The sequence below is a fragment of the Dermacentor andersoni genome, chromosome 5, assembly GCF_023375885.2.
Source record: "Dermacentor andersoni chromosome 5, qqDerAnde1_hic_scaffold, whole genome shotgun sequence".
Lineage (NCBI taxonomy): Eukaryota > Metazoa > Arthropoda > Arachnida > Ixodida > Ixodidae > Dermacentor > Dermacentor andersoni.
This window is the reverse complement of record NC_092818.1, coordinates 24,328,750-24,352,579: the sequence shown is the minus strand read 5'-3', so window position 1 is coordinate 24,352,579 and position 23,830 is coordinate 24,328,750. Positions and strand designations below refer to the sequence as shown.

Genomic DNA, 23,830 nt, shown 5'->3' with positions numbered 1-23,830 from the left:
CGCAGAAGTAGAAATGGCAGGAGCGTCAATGATGCAAAAGGTGTCGACCGGTTGAACAAGGCCTAGGCATTCACCAAGAAATAAAGCTAAAGGGCAGGCTGTGGGATTGTCGATGACCATTTTCGTGACGCCATTGCGAAGAGTAAGGAGAACAAAGGGCAGCGGAGAACATCGGCGGCGAATGAACAGCTCAGAGGGCGTAAAGAGAACAGTGGCATCAGAAATAGCGGCGCACGACACAGGCACAAGCAGGGAAGAGCGTGGAGGGACGGAATTGTCTTCGCAAACAAACAGTTTAACACTGGAAGGGTCGTTTTCGATAGTCTCAACGTCGGGAAGTGCAGAAAGTTCGAGTTCGGCGTGACAACAGCCAATAACGGCGTTATTATTTGCAAGGAAGTCCCAGCCTAATATGACGTCATGGGAACACGTGGGCAGCACCGCGAATTTGACGGTATACAGTAGACCTTCAATGAAGACGCGAGCAGTACAGGCAGCGAGAGGCGTTATATTTTGAGCATTCGCGGTTCGAAGGGAGAAGTCGGAGAGAGGCGTCAAAACATTTCGTTGTGTGCGGCAGAGTTCAGCGGAAATTACGGATACGGCGGCTCCTGTATCTACAAGTGCCAGGACGGCGATTCTTTCGACAGAGACTTCAATTACGTTGGCTGGAGAGGGACGAGGACTTGGGCATTGCGACGTGGACGCAGTTCGTGCCTCGGGAACTGCGGCCATCAGTTTTCCTGCTCGGTGGACACGGGACGGTGCCGCATCGGAGAAAGCGAGCGACGACGGGGAGATGGTGAGCGGCGAGTAGAGGTGGTTGGGCGGTCAGGGGAAAAGGAAGAGGTAGGAAGGCTGGAAGGCGAAGAGGAAAACGAAGCGGGGAAAGGTGGCGCTCGCCGGATGTTCTGAAGAGGAAGCATGCCACGACGACAATGGCGGGACACGTTACCAGCACCACCGCAAGCAAAACATATTGGGCAGTCATCGAAGGTGCGCCACAGGTGGGGGTAAGGTCCGAGTCGCGGTTGAGGATTCGGAAAATGCCGTCGGTCGTGAAGCGGCATAGATGGCGGCAAAAATGTCGGTGGTCGATGCATAGAGGGCGGAAGGGGCGTTTGTGGACGAGATCGGGAAACTGCTTCAGCGTAAGTGAGAGGAGCCGTGACTGGTGTCTGCTCAACGGCTGGAGGAACGGCTTGAGATACTTGTTCTTGAATGAAGCCGCGGATTGTAGGATGCAAAGCAGGTGGTGGTTCCTGGACAGAAGATATCAAAGATAGCTGGCGGGCGACCTCTGCGCGAACGAATTCCTGGATTTTTACGAAGAGAGCAGCATGGTTGTCGTCGACTCCAAGGCTTGATAGAGAGTCGGCGGGCGGGGTGGGACGTCGGGTGTGAAGCCGTTGCCTGCGCAACTCGTCGTAACTCTGGCGCAATTCTATCACTTCAGCGACAGTGTGAGGACTCTTCGATAATAACATTTGAAATGCGTCGTCCTGAATACCCTTCATTATATGTTCTCCTCCTCTGACATCGACGCATTCACCCGTTTGCAAAGGTCGACAATGTCCTCAATGTAGCTCGTGAAGTTTTCTCCGGCCTCTTGGGATCGTGTGCGCAAACGTTGTTCTGCACGAAGCTTTCTTACTGCAGGCCGACCGAAAACTTGGGTAAAGTTGGTCTTGAAGACCAATCACGAAGTGAGGTCGGCTTCATGGTTTAGAAACCATAGTTTCGCAACGTCCGTAAGATACAATGCGATGTTTCTCAACTTGGTAACGTGGTCCCACTGGTTATGGGCACTCACTCGCTCATAAGACGAGATCCAATCTTCAATGACTTTGTCATCTGTGCCGGAGAAGATAGGGGGATCTCGCTGACGCAAGGCACCGGCACAAACCAAGGTGGCCGGCGCCGTTGGAGGAGCTGGAGGATTGCGTGCGTCGTCGGGCATGATGGGGGGTTGAGTGCGACTCCGAAGTTCCAGGGTGGTCGAAACACAGCACGTCCACCACTTGCTAAGATATTTATTAGCAACGGGCGCGAACGGGTAGCCGTCACAGGCGTTCGGCGAAAGACAGCAACCACGAGCTCATGCCGGTAGCGATGGTGCTGTGGCACAGGCAGGCTACTCTTCTTCGTTACAGTTTAAAAGTTAAATACACTAAAGCGTCGTACGCTTGCTTTTAGACTATGAAATTCTAGCGCATCTTGGCTAATGAGAAATGCTGCACAAAAGTGTCAACATCTCAGTTAACATGCTCTTTCCCACGCCGTGCAGACGGCATCAAATTCTAGTCTTTGTGCCGACCTCATCGTTCTTGGAGGGACAAGTAGGCAAGGTGTCTGACGAGGTTTTTGAAGCAAGTTCTTTCGGATCGCTGAAAATGAGAGCACTACATCTAGTGGTACCCGTAGTCGTTTTTCATCCCCAAAAAATCAGATCCCGTGTCCAACGGCAGGTGACACAGGACGAGGTTCGCATTTGAGAAAAAATAGTAATGCACATTTATGCAGCGCACCACCTCACAATAAAATATTACCCAAACTGGACAAAGTAATGGATGATTCTACGCAATTGAGGCGTCACGAGTAAATGAATAACATTTAGAATAAGATATCTGCTATTTACACGCGCTGCGTGAATCAGTTTGTTCGAAGCTCACATTTATGGTTGTGAAGGACGCTTTTCCTCCCTTAGTTATCACTTGCAAGAAGGAACCATACGACCAAGTAGGGAAAGCTACGACTGGGAACCACGATCGACCATGCACCTGCCGCACCTGAGAACGAAGGAATGACGACGGTGGCACGACCACAACGCCATGAAGATGACTGTATGGCAACGACGCAACGGCGATGACGGAATGGAGAGGAAGGGATGACGGTGATTGCATCACGACAACATGATGCCGGTGCTGGAATTGTGCCGAAGTTGTGAGGACGACGGCATGACGAGGACGCTGTGACGAAAGGAATTATGGAGCTGAAATAAGGACGACTGCTTGACGACAACGCGATTGCGATAGTAAAGCAATTTCGACGGTATGACGAAAAGGACATGACGACGATGGTAGGACGACGCTGTAATGACGACGATAGTATAACGACAACGGTGAGACTTAATGATCACAATGGGAATCATTCACAACAAAATCACTACAATAGAACAACCACGACGGGGTGACACCTGCCATGGCGGCGTGGGGCCTTTGGCGTCGTGCTGATATGCCCGAGGGCGCAGGGTCAATTCGCCCATGTGGCGGCGGCATTTTAATGGATGCGAAGTGCAAAAAATCCATGTACCGTGCATTCGGTGTACGTCAACGAACCCCAGACGGACAAAACACATCCGGAATCTTAATCTATGGCGTGCCTGGGAATCAGATCACGGGTTTGGCACTTAAATTTCTCATAATTCTTTTACGGCTTGACGACGGCTGCACCGCAACGACAGAATGATATAAATGATGAAAACAAGGCGGCAGAACGTATTTCTCAATGACTGTCGACGGGGCTGCTTGAGCATTGAATGAATATAGCGACACAACGTGTTGCCACATTCGAAACGAGGTATGTATGAGGCGTGTACTGCAGCGTGACTCCTGTTTCGCGCTTACCTAAGAACACCCGGCAACATCAGGCGCCGCCGAAGCGAAGCGCGCATGTGGCATCCGTAACGCATGGCACGCCGGTACATGCGACAGCTCAGAAACGCGTAATGCGCCGGCCGGGCTCCAGTGTTGCACTTCATTATTCGCACTTCGCAGCCGCTGCGCCATCTAGTGGCGCTGCCCAAAAGCCCGCGCGTGGCCTCCGAGACGAGAGTCACTGCACGCCGGGACCTGCGAACTCTGAGAATTGTTCCCTTACGTGAAGCTTACTCAAGGGCACAACCAAGTTGGCTACAAGTTCAATAAAGAGTGGTGCGTGCCCAGTGGATTCATGGCGAAGATCCGTAAAGCGGTGGCTAAAAAAAAAGCAGGAACTACGTTACTTAATTTATTGCTAACCTGAAGCAACACGAAGTTCTCTGCAATACAAAAAATCAGAGTATTGGCACGTACCCCAATCATGCACTAACTGCGGATCGCAAATATGCCGCTCCAGGCTACCTCGGATACTCAACGATCTTATTGTTAATAAAACTGGCATTGTGCCATGTTCTCCTTCTGATATTCGTGCTTTTTTCTCTCGTACAGGAGTTGTATGCTATTATCTAAAGTAAGCAAGTGCAATGAGCCGTGTTTTCTTTTCGCGTGTTAGGCATGTTGCTTTGTTTTTGTCATCTGAGATGTTTATCAAAGTATGTTATATTGCTCGAATTGCAAACAAATAAAAAATTGACACGCCGTACCGCTGCTGTGAAAGTGGATGCCCAGCGAAGCCGTTGGAAACCACCACTACAATTGCCGAGGGAGCATGCAATGCTTTGTGGTTCAATTCCTCCTCTGGTGCATTATTCAGCCACAGGAGAATGTGAACGTGCGGACTTCCCCTGTGCTTATTAACAGGGGCACATTACCAATTATGTGCTTCAGATGTTTGTTCTGTGCGTGTTCATAATATAAGCTAGTGCTATGCTGTATGATGTATGTATGATAGCAAAGAATGCATGCACTTTTGGTTCAAACGCTGAAGGCTCTTTCTTTTTTTCCGTGAGGACGCCGCTGTGAAATATGCCGACCAACAGGAGGTCTGTAAAACTGTGTTTCTGCTCCGCTGCTGCATTTGTTTTGCGGGTATTTGGGGCCGGTAAAGCTGCCACCAACAGCTTCCCCCTCTCTTTCCCTCCGCAGTAAAGTAATATGTTTTGTAGAAACAAAACATACATACATACATACATACATACATACATACATACATACATACATACATACATACATGCATGCATACATACATACATACATACATACATACATACATGCATACATGCATACATAGATACATACATAGATACATACATACATACATACATACATACATGCATACATACATACATACATACATACATACATACAAACATACATACATACATACATACATACATACATACATACATACTTTTGTGGCGCAGCCTGCGAATACATCGGGTTGTTGCCCTTGAGGAAACCTTTTGATCTGGGTTCGAAGTGCATAAATTTAAGATATCTTCCTGTCATCTAGCGCGGCAGATTCTTGGTGGCACACACATACCGACAGTACTTTCAGTACAGCGCATGCATTCGGCAAGAGCCGCCTTTATTCGTACTGCATCCGGTGTTTCTTGTACTACGCTCGGTACCGGTCAATCGTCGAAAAAATGTAGCCAGGAGCCAACAGGCACGTCAATGTTGCGATGACGAGAAAGCATGGTAGTGACATTACTTTTAGTACAACTCATGTAGTCGGCAAGAGCAGCGTCGATTCACACTATACCCGGTGTTTATTGTTTGCACTGTGGTCCGTATACCAGTTCATCCTCCAAGACTATCCAGGAGCCAGCAGGAATGACATTCGCATGACGACGACAGCATGATTGCGACTTTATTTTCAGTATAACCCACGCATTCTTTAAGAGCCGCCCGTATTCCCACTATGCAGGGTGTTTGCTTGCACTGTGCTTCGTACCGCCCAATTGTCCAAGAATGTAGCCAGGACGGAAACAAGCAAGTTAGCGCAATAAAAACCACAGACACAAGAAAGGTGGACAAAGAAACAAGTGCTTGTTCCAGTCATGGAAAACCATCTAGCCCAACATTCAGGTCTTCTAGAATGTAGCCAGGAGCCTGCAGGGATGACAACGATACGATGACGACAGCGTGTTCAATTTTTTAGTGTAACCCTTGCATTCCTTAGAGCCGCCTCAATTCGCCGTACATTGGTGATTCGCACTATACCTGGTACCGGCTAATCGTCCTGTGTTGTAGCCATAAGCCAGCAGAGACGAAGTAGTACGACAACGACTGCGTGATGACGACCCCACTTTCATCCTGACCCACGCAATCACCAAGCATTCTTTGGCAACACAGGAGCGAACAGCAGCAGTAGTAGCGGGAAATTAAAACGAAGAGGGAAAGAAAGCTTCGTTTTGGTAATATTGGACGGTTTCAAACATTCAATTCACGAATCAAAGGCAGAGTGAAATACAAAGAACTCTTGCATTCCTAGTTCAAATCCTGAATACTTTTACGCAGATACGCCTACGCAATTTTGTGACGAGCGTGGTACCTCAGTGAGGCATCAACCCAAATTCGCTTTTGATTATGAATAATAATAGTGAATGCTCTTTGATACAGATCCCCCCCTTTTTTTCAGATGCACATAGATTACACGTTAGCAAGCTTATATTCTAACAGAAAACGCTGGTTTCAAGCTTCGTAGCCATTCACATTGAGGCACCCGCCGTATACAGAGTAAAACAAGCTTCTACTAATCTTTCTTTTTGTTCGAACCTGCTGTTAATGGCTGCCACGTATGACTGGCTAAAAACAAATATGACTTCCGCTTAAAATGTAACACTGCATATTTCGTACGTCAATTATTGACGAACAGTGCATACTTCATTTTTACCAGAAGAACCCGTACCATAGCGTATTTTTCGTGCTTATGGCCTTACACCTGAATTCCAGGAATCGTTGCGTGTATGTACAGAAGCACAACTGTTGTGCCGTGATCACGAGCGATCGTCGCTTCTTCAGAAAGCGGATAGAAAGGCGGTGTAAACTATACATGAAAAGGCGGCATGAGTATACATATATATATATTTGTGTGTGTGTGTGTGTGTGTGTGTGTACGGTGAATCTGTTAGCTGCCTCTTTGAAGCGGACGTCACTGCTGAAACCCACACGCGCGTGTTCATATCAGCGGTCTCCGTGTAAAGTCAGCTGGTGAGACGCAGTAGCAGCTGCGAGTCGAACACGCATTAGCCATCTTTTCACGCAGGAGACTCGAGGTTGTCCACTTAGGAGCTGGCTCAACAGTTTGCTGACAGTTGCAAGCCAAGGTAGTCGTGGTTTACTGGACCATGCTGGGGGCAGTGGTCATAGCTGTCTTGCGACGGTTGTCTCCCATTGCTCCGGCCTTCCTTCTGCTTCTAACGGCTCCTCTCAAGATGACGAAGGCAGAAGTGTTGTACGAGATGTATGCCGCCACACCGTACCAGACTGGTGGAGGTATGTGCGAGAAAGCGTAAGCGAATTTGTAACTCTAACAGTGTTTTAATGCTCGGCAGAGGTCGCGGTTCTGTTGCAGAAATATCACAGTCGTGCAAGAAGAGTGTGGACGTGTTACCTTGTCACCTCATATATGAGAGACGTTCCGAGAGTAAATTTCGTGATTTTTTTAAAGAGAATATGGTACACCAGGTAGAACCAAACAATCGCCATCAGAATCCAAGCTCGTCGCTGCTTCACCGACGGAAGGAGCGTAAGCGGAGAAAGAAGGACGCATGCGCAGAGCACTCAAGAGAGAGTAGCAGCAGACCGGCGTGCTCGAGGTTATTCGAGTACAAATCACGATGGCAGACATACGCGTGCTTACAAGGTGGTCGCCAATGGAAGTGCGTGCTGTTTTCCAGTATGAATGGGCACCTGTTTCCTGCATTGAAAGCCGCAATCTCGGGAGGTCCCTTCCAAAACAATGCTGAGGTAGCGCAGGTGGTGCGACAATTCCTTGCGTCGCTGTCCACTTAGTTCGACCAGAGTGCTTTCTTCAAACTCATTGCATGCTACGAGAGATGTCTCATTCTCGGTGGTGACTATGTGGCAAAATAGGGCAAGGTGTATAGTTCATGATATATTGGTGTATTTTTCTTTGCAATAAAGTTTCGGTCCGAAAATAATCACGAAACTTACTTTCGGAACATCCCTCGTTCATCATCATCATCATCATCATCATCATCATCATCATCATCATCAGCCTGATTACGCCCACTGCAGGGCAAAGGCCTCTCCCATACTTCCCCAACTGCCCCTGTCATGTACTAATTGTGGCCATGTTGTCCCTGCAAACTTCTTAATCTCATCCGCCTACCTAACTTTCTGCCGCCCCCTGCTACGCTTCCCTTCCCTTGGAATCCAGTCCGTAACCCTTAATGACCATCGGTTATCTTCTCTCCTCATAACATGTCCTGCCCATGTCCATTTCTTTTTCTTGATTTCAACTAAGTTATCATTAACTCGAGTTTGTTTCCTCACCCAATCTGCTCTTTTCTTATCTCTTAACGTTACACCTATAATTCTTCTTTCCACAGCTCAGTGCGTCGTCCTCAATTTAACTAGAACCCTTCTCGTAAGCCTCCAGGTTTCTGCCCCGTACGTGAGTACTGTCAAGACACAGCTGTTACACACTTTTCTCTTGAGGGATAATGGCAACCTGCTGTTCATGATCTGAGAATGCCTGCCAAACACACCCCAACCCATTCTTATTCTTCTGATTATTTCAGTCTCAAGATCCGGATCCATGGTCACTACCTGTCCTAAGTAGACGTATTCTCTTACCACTTCCAGTACCTCGCTACCTATCGTAAACTGTTGTTCTCTTCCGAGGCTGTTAAACATTAGATTTCTGCAGATTAATTTTTAGATCCACCCTTCTGCTTTGCCTCTCCAGGTCAGTGAGCATGCCTTGCAATTGGTCGCCGAGTTACTAAGCAAGACAATATCATCAGCGAATTGAAAGTTATTAAGGTATTTTCCATTAACGTTTATCCCCAATTCTTCCCAATCCACGTCTCTGAATACCTCTTGTAAACACGCTGTGAATAGCACTGGAGAGATCGTATCTCCCTGCCTGACGCCTTTCTTTATTGGGATTTTGTTGCTTTCTTTATGGAGGACTACGGTGGCTGTGGAGCCGCTATAGATATCGTTCAGTATTTTTACATACGGCTCGTCTACACCCTGATTCGGCAATGCCTCCATGACTGCTGAGGTTTCGACTGAATCAAACGCTTTCTCGTAATCAATGAAAGCTATATATAAAGGTTGGTTGAATTCCGCACATTTTTATATCAGCTGATTGATAGTGTGAATACGGTCTATTGTTGAGTAGCCTTTACGGAATCCTGCCTGGTCCTTTGGTTGATGGAAGTCTAAGGTGTTCCTGATTCTATTAGCAATTACCTTAGTAAATACTTTGTAGGCAACGGACAGTAAGCTGATCGGTCTATAATTTTTCAAGTCTTTGGCGTCCCCTTTCTTATGGATTAGGATTATATTAGCGTTTTTCCAAGATTCCGGTACGCTAGAAGTCATGAGGCATTGCGTATACAGGGTGGCCAGCTTCTCTAGAACAATCTGCCCGCCATCCTTCAACAAATCTGCTGTTACCTGATCCTCCCCAGCTGCCTTTCCGCTTTGCATAGCTCCCAAGGTTTTGTTTACTTCTTCCGGCGTTACTTATGGGATGTCGAATTCCTTTAGACTAATCTCTCTTCTATTATCGTCGTGGGTGCCACTGGTACTGTATAAATCTCTATAGAACTCCTAAGCCACTTGAACTGTCTCATCTATATTTGTAATGATATTGCCGGCTTTGTCTCTTAACGCATACATCTAGTTCTTGCCAATTCCTAGTTTCTTCTTCACTGCTTTTAGGCTTCCCCCGTTCCTGAGAGCATGCTTAATTCTATCCATATTATACTTCCTTATGTCAGCTGTCTTGTGCTTGTTGTTTAACTTCGAAAGTTCTGCCAGTTCTATTCTAGCTGTAGGGTTAGCGGCTTTCATACACTGGCGTTTGTTGATCAGATCTTTCGTCTCCTGCGATAGCTTACTGGTACCCTGTCTAACGGAGTTACCACCGACTTCTATTGCACACTCCTTAATGATGCCCACAAGATTGTCGTTTATTGCTTCAACACTAAGGTCTTGTTCGTGAGTGAAAGCCGAATACCTGTTCTGTAGCTTGATCTGGAATTTCTCTATTTTCCCTCTTACCGCTAACTCATTTATCGGCTTCTTATGTACCAGTTTCTCCCGTTCCTTCTTCAGGTCTAGGCCAGTTCGAGTTCTTACCATCCTATGGTCACTGCAGCGCACCTTGCTGAGCACGTCCACATCTTGTATGATGCCAGGGTTAGCGCAGAGTATGAGGTCTATTTCATTTCTTCTCGCCGTTCGGGCTCCTCCACGTCCACTTTCGGCTATCCCGCTTGTGGAAGAAGGTATTCATTATCCGCATATTATTCTGTTCCGCAAACTCTACTAATAACTCTTCCCTTCTCTTCCTAGTGCCTATGCCATATTCCCCCACCATAGCCATAGTCCCTCGTTCACGTGGCCAGAAATCGCCGCCCGTATTCACAAAAAGGTTCCTACGCTAGAGCTGCTCGGACGAGCCGGTAGTGGCCCCTCGTTATCTATAACATATTAACGATGATAGCTGCTCAATAGAAAAGCACACACATGATCGATAACCTTTGAAAGTTGGACCCACGAACTTCATTACTAAAGCAAAGCCAGTGCTTCAGGCCCTGATTCATTAAAATATTATTATGTGGCGTCCCCTATTAGCTATCACCACGGCGACAGTCTCGTTATCATACCGATCTCTATCATGAGCCGCAGATTCGTGCACACACACAGGAAGAGAGGGCGACGCCGAGATCGCTTTCGTCAGCCGACACGGCCTTGCCTTGTGCTGCCTTGCAGTCGTCGACGCGGACCGAGAGCGATAGTTCCCCTTTCTAAGCTGCCTTCGTCGCCACTGCTGGCGTCCGACACATTCGTGTACTACACGCGAGCGCATTTCATTCGTCGGTCAACGGCATGATTGGGCGACTTGGGAAAGATCTGGGGAGAGCACGCGATTCGGAGCCGTGGGAAGACTTGCCAGCTGATCACACTCATTGAATGTTGTACTCGCCATTTGCTAAGCGCAGAAGGCAGATAACGGCTATGCGGCTGCCGAGGCAATATGCGGCGTCACTTTGCGACTGCACTGAGCGGCATACCGCACCTACACTCTTACACTCTAAGAAAAGTTTACACCCTTAGGAGTGTATATTAGCCACAAAACGATAATCGTCATCTGTCTTGCCCGCATTTTCTTTCTTGAAAAAGCTGCGCTCGTTACTTTCCCGTCGGGAATGCTATGTCAGGCTGATAACACACATGCTGTTCGTTACTGGGATGTACCGGGCGCACCGCGTTAAGGAAAGGAAATTCGGACAAATCAGATGACGATTATTGTTGTGTGGCAAAAGGGTGTAATTTTGCTTAAGATTATACAGGAATCGACGCCGTATCCCTGTGTTAAGGCTTGTTGGTGGGCTACACTGTTAAGCAAAATTACACCCTTTTGCCACAAAACAATAATCGTCATCTGCCTTGTCCGCATTTCCTTTCTTTAACGCGGCGAGCCCGGTACTTCCCAGTAACGAACGGCATGTGCGTTATCAGCATGAAATAGCACTTCCGACCGGAAAGTACCGGGCGCGCCGTTTTAAAGGAAGGAAACGCAAGCAAGGCAGATGACGATTATCGTTGCGTGGCAGAGATACAGCCCGAAGGATGTACTTTTCCCTAAGAGTGCAAGGGAGATGACGATTATTGTTGTGTGGCAGAGATACACCCGAAAGGGTGTAACCTTTACCTAAGAGTCTAGTAGGTTCTGATTCATACACTCTAAAAGACGATTACACCCTTTGGGGTGTATATCTGCCACACCAAAATAATTGCCCTCGGCTTTGCTTGCTTCTTCCTTCTTGAAAACGCTGTGCCCGCTACTTTCATGTCGGCAATGCTATGCCGTGCTGATAACCCCTATACAGCTCGTTACTGGGAAGTACCGGGCTCGCAGTGTTAAAGAAAGGAAATGCGGACAAGACAGACAACGTTTATTGTTGTGTGGCAAGTGTGGCAAAATACTGAAAGAGTGTAAACATTTATTAGGGTGTAGTGAGCAGTGGCGTAGCAACAGGGGGGGCCGGTGGGCCGTGGGCCCCGGGTGCGAGGGGCCAGTGGGCGGGGGTGTCATATACGCCTGAAGACACCCCTCTTTCCGCCGGCTTGACTGGGCGCAAATGGCAAAGAATGCTCCGGTATCCAGTAGCCCGAGCTCATGTACCCGATGCGTTGCGCCGCAGAATTTTCGGCTGCAGCTCTGTCAACACCCCACGAAATAATTGCACGAATGTGCGGGCTAAAAAATTTATTTCGCAAAATTGTCGCTAAACTACTCCCCTTAGCGGAACGCTTCATCTGGGGTGCGCTCGTGCCGTGCGTTCATGCTGGGAGTAGGCGTCGCAGGAGTCAGAACGCGCAGCGAAGACGAACAAAGACAGCAGCAAGAGGGCGTTCAAGCAGCGCGCCCGGTGCTCGCGTTTACGGCGAAGCGTTCATTGAGAGCAACGTTGCATAAGTACGGCCGTCAAAAGTCGCGAATGGGATTCCCTGGATCGTCTTCAGACTCGGTGCAGCCGAAGAGTTCCGCGGCGTATGACTCGACAGGCTGTAGTCGCGGGCCCGCCGCGATGTTCGGCTGCTGTTACTTACCCTCTCCCGCTCGCTCCGAGAAGCCGCTGCGAAACCTGCCGTTATGTTTCACGCCTTCCTTCTTACCCTCGAAAGTTTCAGAAAACTGTTGTTGTGTGACTTCATGTCACAAGTACAGTACAAGTGTCTGTGTCAGCTGCACAGAATTTTATTTAAAAAAGGTGAATTTTGTAAGCATATTTCCCGATATTCTATGAAGCTATGTGTCTGTGATTACTAGGAACTCGGTAGCGTGAAAAATATGGCAGATAAGTAATATCCATATCCTTAATAACCCTTTATTTAGTCCTTATAGAGGAAGCACTTCAATTCGAGAATTGAGGACTCAAAGTCATATTATTAACTCAACAAAAACTTCTTAAACAACATCGTTTTGGGTGCTACAACCTACAGTACTTTGGCACTGCGGCCGGCGCCCAGTATGGCAGCAGCGAAAGAAATATGAAATGTTGGAGCAGTGACGTTGATCCCTCAATTCTCTCCACTGCGAGTGCAGACCAACAGTAGTGCAGGCTTTCGCTGGCACAGGCTTCATCGCGGTCTATTTTTTTTGTTTTTTATGGTGACGCCAAGAATCGACGCGAAGCGTGCTCTATTCTGTTCCCAATCTTTCGGGGGTACCGCAGCTCGGATAATCACGTTTGCCCGTATATGAGCAAATAAAAACAAGGCTTTATTGATCAGAATGAAGAGAACTCTTAATTGTCATAGCACTGGCGCCCGCACAGCAGGGAGGCAGATGGCGTTCTCCGTTTTTCTAATATGGTGGGGAGATCAGCGTCACTGGCACACAATTTAATTTTCTTTTTCGTTCAGAGCTGCCCACAGACAAAATACTGCGCGCCATAGTACCTACGACGATTTTTGTGAAGTTGTTGTTGGGTAAGATATGAACATCGGCCTTCAATTTTGCAAATGTAATGTTGCCGCTAAAATTGGTAATTAAAACTTTATAAAGAAATTTTGTTAGTTGTGACGTGAGCCGTATTTGCCACGATGCCACATTTGTATTGGTTGCCAAACCTTACAGTCTGACAGAAGATGTGCACCTGCGCTTATCACATGTTATCAGTGCCGCCCCCTGTGTTATTTGGCGCAGAAAAAAACATCGTGTATACCTGCTGCATTCGCCATCTCTGGGAAAGAAAGCGAAGGAGAGCGGGACCCCGGGGACGTGCGCGGTATCCCAGGCGGCTTTACTGGTGCCGAAACCCGGAAATTGTCGATATCCTAGCCTTCCTCGACAACACTCGGGGGGGGGGGGGGGGGGGCGTGACAGAAGAGCTATGGGCCCCGGGTGCCAGACGAGCTAGCCACGCCACTGGTAGTGAGTTAACAACATCGTGAACTGACGAGAACGACGAGAACGACGAGAAGGCGACACCCAGAGAGCACGTGTGCGTCGCATTCCCGTCGCGTCCTCGTCAGTTCGCGTTGTTATTCTCTGTAATTTTTAAAATCTTGTTATCTCGTCCACGCTTATGCCATCACCCTGTGCAGAGTAGCCAACCGGATACTTAATCTGGTTAACGTCTCTACCTTTCACATCTTTCCTTCATTCCTATTCATTCACTATGCACCCGTGTCCCAAGCATCGCCTATCTTCGACTTGCGTACTCCCATGCTAGGCAAGTCCTATAGGAATGGCTCGGCGAGCCGGCGCCTGTTGTCGCGTGCGCAAAGTGTCGTTCGTCAATCCACGATGCACCGTCCATTGACTGCGAGCCTAACGCATGCTTCTGCGCGTCTTGCAAAACTCCTCGCGACTCTCGGCTGGTTGATAATTGCCTCATACAGCACAACACGCTCTGCAACCACTACCTAGCGAAGCTCTGCTGCTCTTAGCAATAGCACGTGGTCAGCATTCCAATTTCGTTTATAATAACTGGGAAAGATGAAACGTCACACATATACCATGTGTATAACAAGTGCTACAATATATAACGTCATGAGACTATGATGTTCAGTCATGAGTCCACCGCCACCAGAATTGCTTTTGTGTGCTAATTACGGGCGATAATTAAAGCCCATTGTATTAACCGTGTCTTAAACTTCTTACTTTTTGAATTCAGGCGTGCCATAACTTGGCGAACAATGAAACTCACTCAGACTCACACACGAAATATATTTCTTTGCTTAGGGCTCACTCGGACTTTGCTTCCACAAAAAGATATTCATCGGGGCTGACTCGGACTCAGACTCGCCAAATTTCTGTTCATTCATGCTCCCTCGGACTCAGACTCATCGAAGTTACACTCATGCAGGCTCACTGAAACTCAGACACACGCGGCATTCTTAGCCTGAGTCAGCTCGTGAGTGAATTGGTTGATCGATGAGGGCGTGACTAGACTAGGGAAGTCTTTTATTGCTTGCGAAAGCCTCTAATTGCGCCGTTTCTAGGAAGCAATGTTCAGCGTAATTATTTTTGTACGCTTTACTGGGAGTTCGCGAAACGAGAAAATTGCCGCGTCATTACCCGCCCGAGCGCCACGACCACCATGGCCGTAACGTGAACTGGAGGAAGTGGCTACATCCATTGCGTGACTCAGTCACCACCAGGAAATGACAAGCGGTCGGTGTTGGCTTCCGCTGAAGGAGAACTCCACATGACTATCGCAGCCGAAGGAATCGTAATCAAGCGGATTGGGATCCTTTAGGGCGCAGTAACAGATTTGTCATTGGCGGTCATGCCCAGAAGTCAGAAATCCTTCCCAGATACATGGCAACCTGACGATCACTACAATAAAGACAGTGAAGCTGCAGTATAACGAGTTCTCACGCCCTTCAAAAGTACACTAAGCGTCCGTGTATGTCTTACGGCTGGCTATTGTTAGTGACGGCGTGCAGTACCACGGGGTCTGCACTCACCGCCCTTGAAAATTACAAAGTGAAGTACTTATGAAGCAACGTGTAAAGAAAAAAATCATTGATTACTGGTTAAAAGAAGCTCAAATCTAATTATTTTTTTCTAATAAGGTATAGGCCAGGTAACTGCTAGCTTATGATTATCGATCACTACGTTTCAAAGGAAATTGGGCGTTCCAACACACGTTGCACTGCATCTACATTCGATATCGATCATACCGTCGCACGCCGGCCTCGACCGCCGCTCAAAAACCGTTGCGGAATTCTCCTTAACAGTTTAGCTGCAAAAGTAAAATGTTCTCTAAATAATATTTTTCTAATTATATCCAACTAATATGTACACAAACGTTATCCTGATGGCGGAAGAGGACTCGCGTGCCAATATTTTTTAAACAGCTTCGCTAACGTTAGCTGGGACACCTTTACACCACCAGTTGCATTCTCGCAAATCTTAATTGCCGCTCATCAGTGTCATTTTTTCTCGTATCATATGCCAGATGTCTACTGCTCCACCTATGCGGCGGACTCCTACGAATACCCGACGTGGGCCGAGTACTTCGGCGGTGGCTGCGAGGGACGCCAGTGCAAGTTCAGTGGGGGCGACATGCTTGTGCAACACTTCAGGTGGGCACATGTGCACAAGAAGCAAGCACACGGGGGGAAAGTTAAGATTTATAAGCATTACAGCAATGATGAACAGAAAACACTGTTTTCTTGTGCTCTCATTGTGATACTGTTCTTCAACCTGTGGCATTTATCACGTTCTCCACAAGCACGGAAGATGGTGGCTGAGAGGTATCAAGAGTCAACGTAACATAATAGAGCGTTAATGTCCGCATCAGCAAATATACACGAGTGAAATCCACTCCGCATTAGCGGTATTGTTTGTGTGCGTGGCAAGGGTAGTGTCGGATCAGTAGTACTTAATCCGTGCATGCGTATAAATATAAATGATAAGGAAGGGTGCGGTAATGGTTGCGTTACGCAGCTAATGCAGTAACGTGAAAAAATTGCGTCTGGACGCAGATAAACAATGGTTATAATCGTACGCCTAAAACCATGGCAGAATAACACAACAATAACATTCTCGAAAACACCAAGGAACAACAGGAGAATGACGTGAAATGGCCACGCAGAACGATAACATACCCGCTCAACAAAACGCCGCTTGAAGAAAGAATTTTGCCGATTGGAAATGTATTGCAGGTATAGAGCGTGCTCTGGGAGGGGGGGGGGGGGGGGGCATGTTACCACCTATGCATCACGACAAAACGTGCGCTACGAAACAAAGGAAGGTGAGACTCGGCGCTTCAGTCGTCCTTCATCCTGTCCTTGTTGCTGTTCCTCGATTTTCACGTTTTCCTTAATGATATGTGTTTTCCTTGAGAGATTTCTTTTGTTTGTGTGTTCTTTTTTCTGTGGCATCATCATCATCGCTACATCATGTGATCTAACTTAATAGGAAACACATTTTGAAAAATGTAGGACTTATCCGATGCGATAACGTCTTCTCCACCATTCCTGCTTAAAGCCTGGGGAGAACGTGATGTTCGAGCAGCACTTACGGCCTGTTCTCTGATTAACTAAGATCACTTCGTTAACTTTTTAATTACTCGATCTAACGCGACCGTCACAGTGGTGGAGGATGCCGCAGGTAGAAGAATACAATTTAGGCGGCTTTAAAACGCCATCCGTGAGTGGTGGCGCTGGCTAACACTCCCAGGGTTCTACCAGTACACATAAATACTCAAGAAAGTGGATGGGGAAACAGCGCCGCGGTAGCTCAATTGGTAGAGCATCGCACGCGAAATGCGAAGGTTGTGGGTTCGGTTCCCACCTGCGGCAAGTTGTTTTTTTCATCCACTTTAATTTCCATTAATTTATTGTTTCTTCATTCCATTTATTAAGCACAAGTAATTTCCCCTATGTTGTCCTTGATGTCAGTGTTTGTTGGCTTCTCATGATATGACTAATAAAAATCGGGCCCCTCGGTTAACCCCCTCTCTATCCGTTGTTGAGTTATTCTTCAAGAGAAATGCGATTTTCATCACTTCGAAACCATAATTGGGCACGCAAAAAGCGCTGTGAGTACCACTCACCTTATTTTCGACGCCCTCATGACGAAAGTGAGCACGTTGTGATCGCCTTCTGCTTAAAGCATCCAATCTGGTGGCGCGTTTGTAGCAGAAACTACGGTAGGTCGCAGAGGTGTGATCTCCGCGCGATAATGTGGAATGCGTGCAACGTGGGGAGGGGATAGCTGGAAAGAGTAGCACATATCTTGAGGCCGCCACACACAAGAAGCTGGAGCGCAGCGGACACTGCCCCTTGCCAAGTCCGCGTCACGCGGTAAAGGACAAAGGGAAGCAGGGAGAGGTGGCAGAGAGTGAAATGGGGATACTCGCAGGCGACTCAAACCTGACTAGGCGCTCAGACGCAATTTTGGAGAGGTTGAAAGGCGATAAAAGAGTGGCTATTGACATCTATAGGGCGGACACTGGGTTCCGTTATGGAGCCAGCGAAAGAAAACTCGCGAAAAATAGCCATGTGCGCAAACTTGTCACAGCATCAGGTGGGCTAAATGACGCCTTAAACACGAAAGAAAAAGCACTAGCCCAGCGCTTGACTACAGGGGTGGACGACTTGCGCGACCTGTCCCCTCAGGTTCCGATCATGATGTGCACGGTGCCAGAGATGCTTGTACGTGACACTCACGTACAAAGAGCCGTAGTGGCTGCTAATGAGGCGATATGCAAAATGGGCCGAGAGATAGGTTTGGCGGTTGTCGAAGTAAACAGGGAAGTGAGAACGTTTGGTGGTTTTGAAAGAGACGGGATCCACTTCAATTACAGGCTTGGACGAGAAGTAGGCTGGCGACTTGATGGTCGCGCTGTTGCTTTTTTAGGGGGTCCTCTGACGTGCAGGAGGTCAGAGTAGGTAGCAATGAAGAAGGTCCCCAGGGCAACATCAGAATAGAGTCGCCGTCAATAACAGAAAAAGGAGGCCAACAAGAAAGATAGTTCACTATGGAATAGGCTACATCAACATGCAGGGGCCAGAAGAAAGGAAATGTGGGCAGAGAATGAGGAGCAGCTATATCGAGAACATATAGAGATGTATGCGGTTACAGAAATGCACCTTCGAAACTCGAAAGAGTCGTCAGTGATTGAGAATTACGTTTGGGAAGGGTGCAGCAGAACTAAGTTGGAAAGAAAAGGACGGGGAGTCGCAATGCGCATCCATCAGGGAGGCAAATGGTTAAGCGTAAATGCAAATTTTCAAGAGCATCTTTGGTTATCAGGTACAATGAGTGGAAAAAAGAACTTAGCTGGGCGGAACATATTTCTGGACCAGAAATAATTGCACAGAGAAGAATCAGAAGTTAGTGGAATGCATAAGTGCTGATAGTAAGGGTTCCGGGAATGATGCAGAAATTATCCATAAGGTGGTATGAATGCCCGCATACAGGATTTAGAGGGCTATACCTACAACAATGGCAAGTCAATGCTAGATCTTTGTCAGCAACATAATCTTGTTATCGTGAATACAGGGCCTAAATGTTAAGGCCAAATCACGTGGGAAGCGGGAAACCGGCAATCGACCATTGATTAGTGTCTGATTGTAGAAAGAAATGGTCATTGACGAGAAAGGGTATAGTAGCATAGGGACTTACCATAAACGCATCATTTTGAAAATGGGATGCGTAGTTGGGAAAGAGAGCAAGGAGTGCAAAATGGCCAGTCCCAGTTTGAACGCTGAACAAATAACAAATATAGTCACTAGAGTCAAGGAAGAACTTGCAAAATGGCTCAAAAGTGGGAATAAGGGAGCTTCGAAGTTTAATAAAGACAGAAATACGGAAAGAGAAAAAACATGTTGGTTGGAAAGGAAAAAAAAGAAACCGAAAAGCTGGTGGAACAGGGAGATACGAGAAGCGATCGCCGAACGACAGAAAGCATCTCGAGAGCACAGGCAGGCAAAGAAGGCGCAGTTGCCGCAGGATGAATTGACCAGTAAATGGGAAATATACCGGGAGAAAAAGTCTATGGTTCAAATACTGGTGCATGCAAAATTAAAAGGTGAAAGTGAACGTTGGTTGTCAGAAATACGTGAGAAAAAGAAGGCACCACCTAGAATGTTTTGGAACCCCATAAAATTATTAGGCAGGAAGTCAACAACAATACAACAACATATCCTAGACGAAGATGAAAACAGACTGGAAGGAGAAGCGGCAATAAATTACACCCGAAAAATAACAGCCGAATCTTTCCAAGGTAATGACGAGGTTGTATTTGAAGAAAAAAAGAGCACGAAAGAGACCCCAGTGGAAAAGGAGCTCTTGCTGACAAATTTCAACTGGAAGAAAGCAAAAGAGAAAATTCCTAAGCGCACATCCACCGGGCTAGACGAGGTTAGGAAGAACTAGGACCAAAAAGTAAGGAACCTCTGGTGAAAGCAGTTGAACAAACTTTAAAGGATAGACGAATACCAGACAGTTGGCGACAAAGTAGAATGAATTTAATTTATAAAGTTAAGGGGGAGAAAGATAGAATTCATTCGTATAGACCGTTGACCATTGCATCGGTTATATACAGGCTAGTAATGCAGGCAATGAAATTAAAGCTGCAAGTATGCGGAGAGAATGATGGCATGTTTGGGGAACTTCAGAATGGCTTCAGAATAAGTATGCGTTTGAATGATTAGTTATTTGTTCTTACTCAGTGTATTGAAATATCAAGAGTAGAAAGCAGACCATTATATGTGGTCTTTTTAGGCATTACAGGAGCGCATGACAACGTAGACCGGAACGTTTTGAGGGATATACTGGAAGGGGAAGGCTTAGGCGACGATTATATACAGCTTTTAAAATAGATTTACCTAGAAAAAGTGGTTTGTGTTGAATCGGAAAGGATGATGATCGAGCAGAAAGTTGATGTCAACAAGGGACTGAGGCAGGGCTGCTCTTTATCCCCATTGCTTTTTATGATGTACATGTTGATGATGGAGAGGGCGCTAGAAAGAAGTAATATCGGGTTTAATCTCATATACAAACAGGCAGGTACAGTAGTAGTGCAACAGCTTCCAGGATTACATAATGTGGACGACATTGTGTTGCTAACTAACAAGCAAAGTGATTTGCAACGTATGGCAAATACCTGTGGACAGGAAGGCGAGAATTTAGGTTTCAATTTTGGCGTTAGAAAATCAGGTGTTATGGTATTCAATGAAAACAGTGAAAAGACTGGCAATACAAGGCCAGGAAATACCTCGGGTAAAAGAATATAGATACCTTGGTGTATGAATAAACCAAGGCAATAGATATATGGACACACAGGAAAAACAATAACAGCAAAGGGGAAGAGCAATGTAGCCATAATGAAGCACAGACGGCTATGGTATACAATAGGTACGAGGTGGTTCGAGGTATCTGAAAAGGTGTAGTGGCTCCAGGACTTACTTTTGAAAATGCGGTTGTTTGCTTTAAATCAGGGGTACAATCAGGACTCGATGAAAACCAAAGGTCAGTGGTTCGCCTCGCATTGGGTGCTCACCGGAAAACTACAAATGAAGCTGTGCAGGGTGATATGGGCTGGACTAGTTTTGAAGTGAGGGAAGCTCACAGTAAAATTTATTATGAAGAACGACTGAGGAATACGGAAGAAAGTAAAGGGGCTGGGAGAGTGTTCAGGTATTTGTACAGGAATAACATTGATTCACAGTGGAGGAAAAGAACTAGCAAGGTTACCAGCAAGTAGTGGCCTGTAGGGTGAGCAACAGCTCAACAAAGAACGTAAAGCGGAAAGCCAGGGAGGCTGAAATAATCTCATGGGTGGCGGCAATGGAAAACACACGTGCCATGAGTAACTGTTTAAGTGGAAAAAACGAAATTAGGGAAGAAACAATTTATGATAACTCAAAGGGAAGCTCATTGCTTTTCGAAGCGAGATCAGGATGCCTTAGAACATGCACCTATAACGCGAGATAAGCTAGGGAAACGATGGAGCATGTTTTATTAGAATGTGAGGATATCTGCCCAGCGTTCGATTTAGGCCCTACTGCACTCCTTGAAGTCCTTGGGTTCAGCGAGAGCAGGGGAAAAGTAAACATGTCCGCAATAGAGATTAGTAAGAGGTGATTGGAAGATTCGTGGAAGAAAAGTAGGCAAACGACAAAAAAATGGAGACGTACAAAAAAAAAGTTCACAATAGGGTGTCAGGAAATTTGGTTATGCGAATTTATTGTGTTTTTTTTCTTTTTTTCTTTTTTAACCTAGGTAGGACATTAGGCAGTATCATTACAACGATCTTGGTGGCACAACCCACCGCCCCGCTCCAAAGGGATGCCCTTAACATCCATCCATACATCCATCCATCCATCCATCCATCCATCCATCCATCCATCCATTCATCCATCCATCCATCCATCCGTCCATCCATTCATCCATCCATCCATCCATCCATCCATCCATCCATCCATCCATCCATCCATCCTTCCGTCCATCCATCCATCCATCCATCCATCCATCCATCCATCCATCCATCCATCCATCCATCCATCCATCCATCCATCCATCCATCCATCCATCCATCCATCCATCCGTCCATCCATCCACCCGTCCATCCGTCCATCCATCCGTCCATCCATCCGTCCATCCATCCATCCATCCATCCATCCATCCATCCATCCATCCATCCATCCATCCATCCATCCATCCATCCATCCATCCATCCAAGCCGCCATTGCGAGACGTATGAGCTTCTATGGCGGCTTCGCTATCATGTGTACATATACCTTGGTTATCGCAACGCTTAACGTCCATTACTTTCAGGTGCCGACCAGGGATTGCATCGCAGTCTCGCCGGTGCCGAAGCCCGGAGGAGGATAGCTCGTTCCCGCATTGCTGCCTTCCTGCCTGCAGCGACGCACTCTACTGAAACGATAGTGAGAAAGATTCGCTTCTACGCGGAAGCACGAATGCCAAAGATGCATTCGTATGTCAAACAGCTTCCCCGCGTCTTTTGATCTTCGTGACATTTTTCGCAGAGATAAAAATCTGCTCTTGGAAGTTCGATGCGCTCAAAAGGCCGATGGTGGAGTCTATGGACTCGTCACTGTTTTCTCTGAACATACATATTGTATGCCTATAGCGACTGCTGCCAGATCGACTAGTAGCAGAAGCTGCCTATGTTTTTGCAGAGGTTACGTTTGCGCTACCATTTGCTATTGCGGGGACGTACCTACACCGACGTATTATTTCCCAAGAGATATGTGGTGAACATGAAAAATTGCAGAAAGAAAACGCACTGTTTATGTACCATATTAGCGACAAGAAAATAATTGAGGGCCTGAACGTCCTAACGCAGAACAGGGACTATAAAGGGCACCGTAGGCACGGCGTTCTTCGTAGCGTCTGTAGAATATTGTCACGGTACAACGAAGATTGGGAACGAGGACACGTATTAACAAAATGAGATTGTTTTATTAGTTTTAGTAGTAGAGCGTAGAGACGTCTTCGTCTTCTAATCCGCGCTAAGCCGACGCACGAGACGAAGCCTGCTAAAGCTGGAATCTTTGCCTTCGTCGTCGGCATAGAAGAGACGCGGCATTTGCATTCCTCTAAAAAGAAGCATCACCCCGATGCTTCAGGGTACTTCACAGGGTACTTCACACAGTTACTCACTGACATATTGTTTCATGCGTATTACGTGCACAACTTCAAGCTTGTGCTGGCGGCGCCTCCTGCAATGGGGGCTATCTGGGAAGACCTCTTATATAGAGGAGACGTCACTTAAGCGTAGTAGTACTTGATACGGTCTGAAGTGTCGCCTTTAGAGCTTCTCAGAGTGTCCCCGTCTTCATGTGAGCTTACGAACCCACACTCGATCTGTCGCCAGTTTCGTACGCTACTCGTCTATGGCGAGCGTTGTTGCGGCCTGTGGCGCAGTCTTGCTTTTGGCAGATCCGCACGCGTGCGAGCTGTCTAGCTTCTTCAGCGCATTGCGCAAACGCATCTACATCCGTGTCATCACCATCGCATTCGTGTGGGAGTATTGAATCCAACCTCGTCTTTACTTATCGTCCGTGAATAAGGTTGAACCGACTCATTAGTGTTGTTTCTTGCTTATCGCTGTTGTAAGGAAAAGTTATGTAAGGTTATCTCGCCCCAACTTTAGAGCGTCCCTCTTGGGCGCCCGTTGCTGGATTGAGTGTCGGCGTCGGCGTAACTACGTGAATGAGCGCGTGTCATTAATTGCTCACGCGTTCGTCGTCGTCTTCTTTCACAGACGGCTCCGATGCCACTGATCATGCTGTATATAGCGTTGCCATGCTGCCCCTCCCTCTTCGAAGGCGCTGACGGCACTGGACCACTGCCAGTTGGTGCGGTAATTTCTGTCTGAAATTCTTTGTCTCAATATATCGCGAAATGTAATGCAATGCCCCATGACCTCGAGCGTACCGGAATCTTGGAAGAATGCTAA

At 47.0% G+C, this 23,830-nt stretch overlaps 1 protein-coding gene and 1 non-coding gene across 2 annotated transcripts; both read left to right on the top strand.

The window, feature by feature from the left end:
• The first annotated feature begins 6,883 nt into the window (after positions 1 to 6,883).
• LOC129384528 (uncharacterized) lies at positions 6,884 to 22,416 on the top strand. Its single transcript, XM_055070051.2, has 3 exons — positions 6,884 to 7,160; positions 15,848 to 15,974; positions 22,180 to 22,416. The coding sequence occupies exons 1-3, from the start codon at positions 7,013 to 7,015 to the stop codon at positions 22,283 to 22,285; spliced, it is 381 nt and encodes a 126-aa protein (XP_054926026.1). The 5' UTR covers positions 6,884 to 7,012; the 3' UTR covers positions 22,286 to 22,416.
• TRNAS-CGA (transfer RNA serine (anticodon CGA)) lies at positions 17,123 to 17,195 on the top strand. The gene has a single exon. It is a non-coding gene; the product is annotated as a tRNA-Ser (tRNA).
• Positions 22,417 to 23,830: the final 1,414 nt, after the last annotated feature.